Genomic DNA, 13,286 nt, shown 5'->3' on the forward strand with positions numbered 1-13,286 from the left:
TGCAGACAAAGCCGACAAGTGAAGGAGAGAATATGCATGCGGTCTGCGCCCTGAGAGCAAGCTCCACTCTGGGGCAACAGGAGGAACCACAGCGGGATGAGCACGCGCACAGGAATGTAAAATATTCACAACCTGCCCAGGAAGCAAAAACACAGACACACTGAAAAGCAAGAAAAACGAGGGAAAGGTGTTTTTTTTAAATTACAATTGGGAAATAATCATGTCTTTTCAAGGTAATGGTGCATTTTAATGGTTCTTTGTACTAACATCCCATTAGCTGTTTGGAAAAAGATAAAAATATTTCACACAAAAAAACTCCATGGAGGTTTAAAAATAGTAAACAAATCATGAGAAAATATGATCCTAAATTATAACCAAAAATGCAAATTAGGGCAAGGGCTGAGTATCTTCCACTTACTTAATAGCCAAAAATATAGTATAAAAATGGTATGCTATAACACACACACACACACACACACACACACACACACAGAGGATGTGGTTCTGATGATGGTGGCCCACTCGCAATGGCACAGCCTGGAGGAAGAGGAAAAGGTTTTGGCACAAACCACCTCACATCATTTACTCCTGCTGCCCGAGGCGGGGCTTTGGCTTGGAGAAGGTAGGGGGAGTGGGGGAGAGAAAGAGAGAGAAAGAGAGAGGGAGGGAGGGAAGGAGGGAGAGAGGGAGGGAGGGAAGGAGAGAGAGAGGGAGAGAAAGAGAGAGAGCGCACTAAGGCACAGAGCGGCTTAGGACGTCATCTCACGCAGCTGTCCGAACTGATCTCACGTGGGCTGGGAGTGGGGGACCAGAGATGTACCAAAGAACTTACACCCCTGTATGCACGGCCTGCGGACACGGGCAATAGGGTAGTAACATCCTGGGGAGCAAGGGCCCAGGAGGAGGGGAAATGGGAGAGATCCGAAATACTCTCAACAATGAAAAATGTATTTTAAAAGAACTTGTCTCGGTTGGGCTTGTTTCTGCCACTGGCACGCACCTGACCCCAAGCAGCCACAGGGGCATCCCTCCTGGGCCGGGAGAGGAGGGAGATGGGCAGCTGCTCACGGGTGCCTGGGTCAGCGGGTGCCGGGCCCGCCCGCTGGGACGGACCCATTTGAAGACACCAGGGCACCACAGCGGAACCGGCCCGTCTCTGGTCTGCCTGTCTGCTTGGGCCTGCTCTGTCCTCCTGGAGCCCGTTCTCCGCTTCTTCCCATCGCCTCCAGGATTAGAGTGGACCCACACCCAGGACTTCTGGGTGTGACCTGGTGCGGAGGGCGAAGGGCTCCCGGACAGCCCTGAGGGCCCGGTGCGGGGTGTGCGGGAGCCGCAGGTGCGTATGGAACCCAGCACCTGAGGGATTCCCCTCTTAGGACAAAGCTCGGCGTTTTAGTGGAAGATCCCCAGTTACTACCACCACCACCACCACCACCACCACCACCACCACCGCTACCGCGTCCACTGGGCGGGACTGATTTACCCAGATGCCCGCCATCTGACTTGGGCATTGGCCTGCTAGAGTCTCTGCCAGCAGCAGCCATGAGGCTGGGAGACCATGAGGCTCGTGGGCACCAGGTCATTCCCAGCAGGGGTCACTGTGATGCCTGCTGACCTGGCCTGGGACAGTCTGACGGCCGAGATGTGCTGTGGCCCCAGCCTGTGAGGCAGTGAGATCATCGCGTATGATGACATGATAACGGATGCATCTCATTACAAGTTTGTTAAAACCACACAAGGTCCAACACCAAGTGGCCCTAAGGTGAGTTACGGATTTGGGATGACAATGACATGTCAATGTAGGTTTATCAACTGTGACAAATGTAGCACTGTGGGGGGAGATGTTGATAATGTGTGAGGGGTGAGGGTATATGGGACATGTCTGTACCTTCTCCATTTTTCTGTGAGCCTAAAATTGCTTTAAAAAATAAGTCTCCTGGCCAGTGTGGCTCAGTTGGTAGAGCATTGTCCCATGCACCAGGTCACCGGTTCCGCTCCCAGTCAGGGCACAGGCCCAGGTTGCCGGCTCCATCCCCAGTAGGAGGTGTGCAGGAAGCAGCTGATGGATATTTCTCTCTCGCCCATCCCTTTCTCTCGAAAATAAAATTTTAAAAACATTTTAAAAAAATAAGTCTTTTTTAAAAACCCGAAGAAAAACCACTTTAGGTTTCAGAATTTGACCAACTCCCATAAGTTTTTATATGGCCTTTTTATTAATTTCACTTCCTCAGCAGACTATGATTGTCCCTTAATTTCTTCTCAGTCCAAGAGCTTAGGTATTTTTTGTTTCTTTTGCCTCAGAAACAAGAACCCGTGAATAAGCCACCTCTTCTTCTAACTTAAACCCCCTTCCAGCTGTTCTTTCCCACAGGAACCATGAAAGAAGAGCCGTCACGCCGCCTGTTTACCCATCCTCAGAAGCAGGAAACACCCCCCTCAGGGAGAGTCACTTCCTGTCTTTTGCACTAAGAGGCTGCTAAAACGTGGGCGCACAGTAGGACCGGTGCAATGGCAGGAGGTATTTTATAACCCGCCCCCTCCGCCATGGCAGCTTCATGCTGCTTTGTCTGCTTCACACTCCGACAAGTGACATCGCGAAGGGAATGGCACTCCAGGACATTGATCCGAACCCAGTTTATTAGATCCGAACCCAGTCCCCCAGGCATCAGGAGTGGGCCTGAGCCGGGAGCTGCCTTCCGATCTCACCTTGTTGAATTCAGCAAAAATGTGTTGAGGAAACTGAATGCATTTCAATCCGTTTCAGCCGCGGCCTGATCTGATAAACGTGCACCCTCCTCAGAGAGTGAGCTGCAAGTTCGAGTTTGAGTGGGCTCTGGGATCAGTGCGGTTCCAAAGCGCTTCTAGAAACTTGCATAACTTTATTATTTACAGGATGTGGGCCCAGAGTAAGTGCAGGCTCACATCGTGTGGAGTGTGTGCTGCCGGGTCTCTGCGATACCGCCACTCAAACCAAGGGGAAGGTGGTGTTCAGCGTTCACTAGATGCTTATGGGGGTGCAGTGGGAGGACTCGGGGACACCTGGCGTGGCGATGCGCACAGAACTCCAGGACAAACTCCGGAGCAGCTGAATGGATGGACGTGCTGAAGGACTCCCGACTCCCAGAACCGGCAGGAACACAAGCCATAGAAAACAGAGAAGCTGGTTTGTACGGAAACTATTTTAATTTAGAAACAGAAAACATCCTGGAAAAAAAGAAAGACACAAAACATGCAGGCAACGTTTTTACTCCATGAGCGTCTCAAATCCGCACCGTCCACCAATCCCCACGATGGACCTCGTCCGCAGGCCGTCAGCCTCCGCTGTGAGAGAGAGAGAAAGGTCAGCTCTGCGTGCATGCGGCTTTTACCAATGACCTGAGAGCAGTGCGCTGTGCTGCGCTGTGCTGTGCTGTGCTGTGCTGGAACCAAACCGGTTCACTAGAACCACACACCTACATGGCCCAAGACAGCACAAGCGAGAAGAAAGTGAACTGTAATGCCTTGGGCTGAAAACGTCCTTGGAGGTAAGTGGCTGCCAGGATCCTCACTTGGGAAACGTCTTTCTGAACAAGACAAAACCACGACCACCTATCGGTGGTGGCGGAGAAGTGTCCGGTTTGGGAGACTGAACGCTAGCGGAAATAAGAGCTCACACCAGCAATGGCTCTCACCGGGCAGCCCCCAGGCAGCCACACCCTGGCTCGCCCATCTGGAAACCAAGTCCCTCACACCAGCAGGTGCTTCACAAACACAGCAGACCCCGCAGCGTTCCAAGGTCAAAGACCTGTCTGCGCATTATTGAAATAGCTAACTGTCAACTCCAATGGTTCCAGTTCTCATTCTATCCTAGATATTGGCCATTTCAGAAAGTTTACTTACACAATGATGTTATTAATAGGGATGTGGATCAATTTCACAAAGAAGCCAATGAAGCCCATTATAGCGAATCCTATTGCTGTGGCCATGGCAATCTTCTGGAATTCTGGATTAAAAACACAAAATTCATCATTTTCACAGTATACTGCAAGTATAGGGGGGAAAACTAGCAGTAACATAAACTTACTGGTGAACATTTCTCCTGATGATAAATACATAATTTTAAAGAAAAGGAAGTATGACACTTTATTAATAATAAATAAACTGACAGGTTGAAAGAAAGAAAGAGGGAGGGGGGAGATAAAGAGAGGAAGGAAGAAAGGAAGGAAGGAAGGAAGGAAGGAAGGAAGGAAGGAAGGAAGGAAGGAAGGAAGGAAATGCCACTAGTGAATCCACATCAACAAGCAGTGAAATATTTTATATTCTCAGCAAATAACATATATAAAAGGCTAATATGCAAAGCGTCCCCTTGGGAGTTAAACCAAGAAACCGGGAATTAGGTCACTCACTATGACGGGTGCTGACCCCCAGGAGGTGGTGGGTGACCAGTGGTGGTGGGTGGGAGCAAGGAGAGGAGGAGGTGGGGAGGCAGGAAACCTGATGGGCCCTGATCGCTGGCCAAGCCTAGGGACCCTGCCCATGCGTGAATTTCGTCCACTGGACCTCTAGTAGTTTATAAAAGCACAGAATATGATTTTTCATAAAAAATAGGCCCACTGGATTTGATATTATGAAGAAGCCAAACACAAGGCTTGAAAATCAGATAGGGTTGAGCACAATTTTCTGTAAAGGTTTCAGACTCAGGTAGTTGCCATCGGGGAAACTGTCCAGATGTGGTTAGTCCTCCTGTTAATTCTTCTTTTTCTTTTCCATAACACTTTCAACAGCAGTAATTAGGAACTGTAACTGCATTTATTTGCTTAGGACTACCTTCCCTGAAAAAGTCTAAGCTCTATAAGAGCAAGGACTATTCTCTATTACGTATTGTTGCACAGTTTACTATATATATATAACATAATTAAACTCTCTATTGTAATCCCAGCTCCTAGCCCAGGCAGCAGTCAAGAAATGAATAAAAACTGACAAACTCTGATGCATCTTTTAACACATGAACCATCTAGTTTACCTATATATATAAAAGCCTAGTGACCAGCTTCCCCAGTGGTCAGTGCGCTCCCACAGCCGGAGCGCCCCCAGCCAGAAGCCGGGCCCGTGGCTGGCACGCGCAGTGGCGGTGCAGGAGCCTCTCCGCCTCCATGGCAGTACTAAGGCGTGTGGAGCCAAGCAGTAGGAGCGAGCAGATGGGCGGTTGGGAACGAGGGGTCCCGGATTGTGAGAGGGATGTCTGACTGCTGGGGTCGGGCCTAAACCGGCAGTTGGACATCCCCTGAGGGGTCCTGGATTACAAGAGGGCGCAGGCCAGGCTGAGGGACGACCCCACCACGTGCACGAATTTCACGCACTGGGCCTCTAGGGATAAATAAGAAATTAACTTCCTAGATTGGCTACTCTGTCATTGATTCCTGTTAGGGTTCTGTTTGGGGAGGGAAAGGACTCTCCAAAGACTGCAGCGTGAAAATATAGAAGATACTAAAAACTCTGACGCCATTAAATATGACTAACGCAAACATAACATGAAAATAAGGCTCTGATAAATACCCTTTCACCATTCGAAAATACACACAACAGAAGCATGTATAAGGTGTACAAAATATAGGAAGTGACCGTGTTAAAAAATAAAGCAAAATAAGTAAAAATGTGGCTTAAGAGAAAGTAGCTCCATGGCTACTGAAGAGGACAACAGTCACAAGGAGAAGGCTCCGAGAATGCGGACCTTTGCCTCTCGCTTGCAAGCCTTACCTTTCCGGTCGGGTTTGGTGCATCTCTTGACCAGCCGGATGGAATCTTTCACAAACTGCCGACTTGGCTCAACGAACTGCATGACCTGGTCCATGGTGCTTGGACAAACAGGAGGGGAGACAGCCACGGTCATTGTCCTGCAGCCGGGACTGTTCTACCACCGTGTGCAGGAGACCGGCCGGAGATGCCGGCCTGCCGTGGCCAATCCCACCCACAAAATAAACGAGAGGAAAGAGGAGAAGGAGACTCCGAGCCCAAACTGACACTATTTTTGTAAATTCCAGCCAAGCATCAGGGCAATGGCAACCGCAGGTCAGCGCCATCGCATCCCGTCCTCAGCGCTCCGCAGGCCTCCGCTGTGCCTACTAAGGAGCCAGCGGCGTTGGGAATCCAACAGAAACCTTCTACATTTTATTTTAAACCCCGAGCCCGTGTCTCCCAGTAAATGCCAGCGGCGGTGCTGCAAGAGCCAGAGCCGAGGCAAAGGCGGACTGCCAGGTGACTGCTCCAAGCCGTGGCCACCCAGCGCGTCTAGGAAAGCACACGCCTGAGGGCAGAGACCTAGCAAACGCCCAGAACAAGGACGACTGAGGCTATGGGCCAGCCCTGAGGTCTGGACACAGCTCTGGGGACTCAGGCCGAGTTTCTCACAGGGGCTCCGGGCCGTCTGACCTCAGCTTGGCCAGCCAGAGGCCAGCCGGTGCCCCGCCCGTCACCATCCCCTCCAGCTCAGGGGAGGGCCGGGCGCGCACACACACACACACACACACACACACACACACCCAGGCCCCGGTGAGAGGCAGCCGGGCCAGGCGGCTCTCCGCCGTCCAGGACCTGCCCCCTCGCTGCGGACTGCGAACGTGGGGGATGCTGGGTCCCCCCAGAAACATACCAGCGCCGGGCTTCTCAGGGCCCCACTCCGGTCCCAAACCCAGGGGCTTACACTTCCCAGCCCCGCCATGCGAGTTACGGACCCTTTCCCGGGGGTGGGAGCGGGTGGGGCGGGGCTGCAGGAGCCTCTGTGACCTGCTCATTAGACTGACAATCCCACCCTTCCCCCGCCCCACGTCACAGGCGCCTGGGGGCCGCCGGAATACGGCTCCCGGAGGCACTCATCCCAGAGGGCTCCATCCGGGGGACTCAATCCGGGGGACACACCTCCGAGGGGACTCACATCCGGGGGACTCACATCCGAGGGGACAGGGACACACGCCCAAAGGGACTCACACCCCCAAAGCCCCCCACCGTCCCGCACCCCCGGAGGCCCGGCGGCAGCACCACCCGCCCACCGGAGGCACAGTCGCCCCGAAGCCGCAGACACAGGGCTCACACGCAGGCCCGAGGAGCCGCGGCCCGGGAGTCCTCGCCCTCGCCCTCGGGAACCGCGTCGCCGCCTCCACCCGCGTGGCGGCCCCGGGCCTCCCCCGCCCCGGCCGCCCCGGGCACAGGTCCCCGCCGGACAGCGCCTCACCTGCCGCCACCTCGCCGCCTCGCCGCCTGGGACACGTCGCACTGAGCCGAGCCTCCGCCGCCAACCGGAACCGGAAACCGGGGCGCTGGCCTCTGGCCCGCCCACCTCTGTGCTCTTTGGTCCTTTGCGCGTAGACGTCACTGCGCAGGCGCCGCCGACGTGCGCCGCGGCCCCGCTTCCGGTGAAAGGACCGCCCAGGGGCTGGACTTCCTGTGGGGCTGGGCTCTCAGCTGCTGCGGGTTTGTGCTCTTCCCCGCCCGCCCCGGGGCCCCGCCAGCTCCGGGTGCCCCCAGGTTCCCGGTGCCCCGCCAGCCAGCCCCCGGCACCCCGCGAAACCCAGGGACCCCGCCAATCCTGGTACCCTACGAGCCCCCGGTGTCCCCCCCACGAGTCCCCGGTGCCCCTCGAGCCTCTGGTGCCCCTCCAGCCCCCGGTGCCCCGCCAGCTCCAGGTACCCCACGAGCCTCCGTTACCCCACGAGCCCCCATGCCCCGCCCGCCCCCGGTGCTCACAAGCCCCCGCTACTCCACGAGCCCCGGTGCCCGCTTGGCCGGTGCCCCGCCAGCTCCAGGCGCCCCGCCAGCTCCGGGTACCCCACGAGCCTCCGCTGCCCCACGAGCCCCGGTGCCCGCTGGGCCGGTGCCCCGCCAGCTGAGCCCGCGCGGCGCCGGCTGGGCCGCTAACCGCGGTCTCGGCCGCTCCTGCCGGTGGTGGGGACTGTCTCCTCCCGAGGCCGCTCCGGGCACGGACTCCACCGGCCCCGGGGAGCCGGAGGCGGTGACGGTGTCGGACCGGCCCGATTGGAAACCGTCTCCCCGCCCGCCAGCCGGGCTTCCTCCGGGCCGGTGGCGGGATGTCCCGGGGACGCGCCGCCCTGCGAGCCTCCGGTGGGCTGGGGCGCGGCTGTCCTTGCTTTGCTGGGAGCATTGGACCCGGCGTTTGGCCGCTGGTGGGCGGCGGCCTGGGGCCTGTTTGCGGGGCGGCTTCTTGCCCAGGCAGGGCCCCCGCAGCTCTGCGGTCCGGGGCGTGCGGTGCCCGAGGGACGGGCCAGTGACTGTAACCGCGCGGGGCTGCGGCTGTAACAGATAGAAGGGGTGGGGGGGGGGGGCAAACGGTGGGAGAAAGACAGGACTCCCCTAGGTGCTGGCTACAGGCCTGAGGAAATGATGCCGGGGCTGAAACCCGGGATAAAGAGTGATTCAAATTATCCAATCATCCAGGCCAACTCAGAATTTAAAAGTGATTCTTGAGACTTACAAAAGGGTGTAGCAGGGTTATTTGTTATCGCCAAAAAACGAAGCAAAAAACAGTGTCTCAGGGATCCATCAACAGGAAAATGGATGAATAAAAAGGCTTATTTCTACAATGAAATGCTACACAATTGAGAAAAAACTACATGCAACTTTGATGAATATCTAAAACATGGTAAGTGAAATAAGGTACTGTAAGACGTATATCCTTTTTAAGAAAGTTTTAATTTTTATTGTTTTGATTAGACAGTAAAATCAGCGCCCTGCTGGGGTGAAACAGTTAACACACTTCCTTCTCCTCCATTTGTTAGTGTTTTAGGCTGTTTCCTAAATAAAGGATGGTTCTTTTCCTGGCTTCATTAAGTATGACTTCATTAAGATTAAAAAAAACTTCTCTCCAAAAACACTATTAAAAGGAAAAAAAAAAAAAAAAGACAAGTCAGAGACAGGGGAAAAAATAATTGCAAAACACGTATCCAATGAAGGGCTCCTTTCCAAAATGTGAAAAGAACTTAAAACTCATTAAAAAATAGGCAGAGTCCCAAAAATGCCTCACCAGATGGCAAATAAGCAAACGAGAAGGTGCTCAGTACCACCTGCCACCGGGGGACTGCAGAGTAAGACAGTGAGATGCCTCTGCTCACCCATCAGAGCGGCTCAGCGCTGCCACTCCCAGTGCTGAGGGATGGAGCAGCAGGGACTCTGACTTCAGACGCTGCGGCCACCTGGGAAGACAGCGGGCAGGTTCTGACACAGCTGAGCATCTCACTCCGCCGTCCAGCAGTCACGCCCTTGGTATGTACCCCAGCGAGCTGGAACACGTCCGCACAAACCTGCACACAGACTTTGGAGGAGACCTAGTCCGGACGCGGAGGCAGCAAAGGTGTCCATGGTTTTCATCAGAAGAATCTGAGAAAGACACAAGATGGCGAAGTAACTCCAAGAAAGCACATGTATGTATGTGGGTACATATGTGAGACACACCTCCTCTCTCTGTCTCTCTCTCTCTCTCTCTCTCTCTCACACACACACACACACACACACACCAGGTTCACCTGATAGTCCTTCAGCCTTTCAAAACAATGTATCGTTCTCACTACCTTTTTGTTGTTGTTTTCTATTGTTGTTAATAAAAGTCAAAACGGTAAATGTTTGCAGTCAGTGGATGTTTTGTTACTAGGAAGACTCAGAATTACTGCGATTAGTTACCCATTGAGCTGTCTGGAAACCTTGGTTCCGTGAGAGTACTTTGATTTGCAGTTTAAGCGTTCGGCCACCAGAGGGCGGTGCAGGCGCACGCGTGGTCACAGGCTGTGCTGGGAAATGCCGGACTGGCGTGGTGGCCGGTCTGGGAGCTGCTGTGGGTGTAGTAACCAAGCAGCTCTTCTACAGGAGGAGGCTGTCACCTGACGGTTAGCACCAAGAAGCAGCCGTCCCACCCAAAGCGAAAAGAAAGGAATGTGCTTCTAGAGAAAACGATTCAGAATGTCTTGTTTAAAGCAGGGTTCCTCAGTAAGGAAGTAGTTCCCATCCACAAACTCCCGCTGCCTGTAGACCCCACCACCATGGAGACGGGAGGAGAGAGGCAGGTTCTGCAGGGGCCGGGCAGGGAGGAGAGGCGCCTGTGAGCGGCCAGCTCTGTGACTTGTACCCTGGGACAGTCTCAGCAGGTGCCGCGTGGACCAGGAGCCCAGGCCCAGGCCTGGTTTTCTGGCCAAAAGATCAACTCACGTTCATCTTTCACTTGATCTCCTCGTAGCTTTGTGCTGCAGCTGCAGTAAACCCGGCCCTGACCTGCCCCGGCTTGCTCCTCCTTCGCGGTGTCCAGGAGCCTCCTCTCGCTGTGTCCTGCTTCCCGTCCATCCACAGACACTGCAGACCCGGCCCGCCGTCCAGGCCGCTGCCCTCGCTGCTCTCTGCGCCTCCGTGTTCCTCCTCCGCTGGGCTGCCTGCCTTCTCCTCCCTGCGTGGACTCTCACTCCCCTCCCGACGCCCTTCTGCTGTCCTCACCAGAGGGGCCCCTCAGTCCCCTCCGTCCCACTGCACCACTGTGTCCTCCCCAAACACGGTCCGAGAATGTGTTATCTGTGGCAGCAGGAGTCACTGCAGAGGGGAAAGTGGTTTAACAGGGAAAGCAGTTAGAACCAGCAGAGCATGCAGTGTGCCTTATACGTGTGACTTGTTGGGGCTCAGGCTGGGTGGGCGGTCCGCATGTCCATGGCGAAGGCACCAGTAAGGAAGGACAGTCCCCGGATGCTGTGTGTTCATGGTGTGGATGCTGTTTATTGGGGGTGGAGCAGGGTCAGGGGCAGCTGTGAGACAGTGCGGTGTGCCCTGGCTGGGGGTGGGATGTGGGGAGGATCTCTGGATCTCGGCCCTGGAAACTGGCCTGTCCCTCTGTGAGGCTAACCCAGGTCTCCGCTAAGCTCCACAGTCAGGAGGACGTGAGCAGTTTGAAGGCATCGGCTTTCTCTCCACTAAAATGTGTCAGCACAGAGGCAGGGCCTTGTCTGTCCCGTCACCACTACCATCGCACGGTGCACAGGGCGGGTGATCAGACTCCTGAGGTGAGTGAGAGGTAACGGCGTGAGTGGTGATGGCGTGAACAACTACCAAGAAGGGCAGCACTGGCAGAAGGAGCGGCCACATGTCCCTGAGATGGTGTCCTGGGGGTGGCCTGGCCTTCGGGGCGGACAGCGTCTGAGTCGGTTGTAGCACTGTCCCCGGCGCAGACGCTGCAGGTGGCACCATCCCTCGTGACCCCAGCCACAAGGGGCCTTCCGTGGCTTTGAAACCCACACCCGTGCCAACTGTCATTCATACACTCATTCATACATTCATTCATACATTCATACAACCACCCGCTGGCTGAGCTGCTCTTCAGTCAGCCGTTCGCTGTTTGTATCCGACCCCGAGTCCCCGGTCACTTTTGTAAGAGGAGCAGGTTGGAATCTGGGGGAGACGTGGTCCACGGGTCTCTCTTCCGTCCTGACTGTTCATCTCCATCCACATCACACTCCGCCAGAGTGGTTTGGCAGCGAGAGTGGTGATGAGGTCATGTCCACGATATTCAGGTCAGTGTTAGTAATGCTCACTGTATGCTCATCCGCTTTTGGAATGCTTCTAAATTAGCGAAATAGGAAAAAAAAATTGTCAAATGAGAGGAAATGATGTGTCGAGCTGAGCCCTGCGGAGGTGACTAATAAGACAGCGTACAGTCCTCACCCAGCCCCGGGCCGGGTCGCGTCCTGAGGACTGCTCACTGTGACAGACCCCCCTAGTTCTGCTCGCCCCGAAGATGAATGCTGGGATACATCTCACAACGGGTAACACCGACAGGATTTACGCTCCGGATGCCGACAGAAACTATAAAGGAGGAGAGCAAACTGTTGGCAGTCTCTACCATGGCCCACTCCCGGCATCACTTTTCTCCACCGAAGTAGCATCTGTTATTAAGGGCCCTCGGGGACTGAAGAAGGACACGTAATGGAGAAAGCGCACGGATTAGTTCACTGTGTTTCCCCGGGTCCGAGTCACCCGCTGCGGTGATTTCCGAGCCACCTTCTCCACCAGTGATCACTTATGGCGCTCTTCAACACTAAAATGGTCTACCCTGGGCAGTTTTTTCCCTATAATTCTCTTCCACATCATCTTTTCACTCTGCTTCCTGTTTTTTTCCTGGGCTATAAAGTGACTGCTTCCTCTCATCACCTCCTCCCCATGCGTGAAACTGCAGTCGGTTTATCACTCCTCTCACATTGTACACATTTGTTTAATCTCACCTGATCACACAGCTTCAACTTGCACTTAGCCACAGTTTTCAAGCCAAACACTGAGTCACCTTTGCAGCCACATATCAAACTGGGCATGTCTGTTCACTGTGCTACCAGTTCCTCACATCAGCCTGTGCCTGCTGTGCCCACCACCAAACCTGTGGATTTTTCCTGATTGTGGTACAGGGCGCATGAACATCACCCGCTTTCTGGCCTATCAGCAGAGGAGTCCGCCCGCTCACCGCCACTCTCCAGACCCAGTCGGCAAGCCTCCCAGTGTGTTTCCTTAAGATCCTTTCTTTCTACAATTCCATGCTAACCACATAGCTGTCACCTCAGGTCTGGTCTCTCTAAAGCCCAGGGGCCACTCCCTGGTTTCCATCACTGGGAGCAGTGCTCCGGAACCACACGGCTCTTCAGCATTTAACTACGGCCACTCCAGTCCTTCAGTGTGACCTCTTCATCGTAAGGCTCTCAACTGATTACCCTGAGACTATGGGGAGTGTGTTGGGATAGACTCAAATATTCCTTTAATATTTTTATTGATTTCAGAAAGGAAGAGAGAGAAACATCAATGTGAGAGAATAATTGATCAGCTGACTCCTACACTCCCCCCCTACTGGGGATGGAGCCTGCAACTTGGGCATGTGCCCCAACCAGGAATCAAACCATGACCTTCTGCTTCATAGGTTCAATGTTCAACCACTGAGCCATGCTGGCTGGGCTCAGATACTTCTTATCAAATATTTCTTAGCTATGAAAAATGAATAAGAATCCTATATAATAAAAGGCCAATGTGCAAATCAGCCAAACAGTAGAATGACCAGTCTCTATGATTCATACTGACCACCAGGGGCAGACACTCAACACAGGAGCTTCCCCCTGGTGGGCAGTGTGCTCTCCGCCAAGGGCTCCTGGGCTGAATTTCATACACTGAGCCTTTAGGAATAAAGGCTCCATGCCTGAGATATGAACCTGACCTCTAGAAGGAGCAGGAGTGTGTGGAAGACCAAGGTTAGTGTGGCCTTGGTAAGATTTCAGCTGCCATTGGTGTGA

General features: G+C 54.2%; 1 protein-coding gene across 1 annotated transcript; it reads right to left on the reverse strand.

Moving 5' to 3' along the window:
* Nucleotides 1-3,875: 3,875 nt before the first annotated feature.
* Nucleotides 3,876-7,340, reverse strand: SEC61G (SEC61 translocon subunit gamma; the record flags this gene model as incomplete). Its single annotated transcript, XM_084897253.1, has 3 exons — nucleotides 7,208-7,340; nucleotides 5,737-5,834; nucleotides 3,876-3,982 (listed from the first exon to the last, which is right to left on the reverse strand). Exons 2-3 carry the CDS (start codon nucleotides 5,828-5,830, stop codon nucleotides 3,876-3,878), a joined length of 201 nt encoding a protein of 66 aa, XP_084753379.1. The 5' UTR covers nucleotides 5,831-5,834; nucleotides 7,208-7,340.
* Nucleotides 7,341-13,286: the final 5,946 nt, after the last annotated feature.

Source organism: Pipistrellus hanaki (genome assembly GCF_964339955.1).
Source record: "Pipistrellus hanaki genome assembly, chromosome: 10".
Taxonomy (NCBI): domain Eukaryota; kingdom Metazoa; phylum Chordata; class Mammalia; order Chiroptera; family Vespertilionidae; genus Pipistrellus; species Pipistrellus hanaki.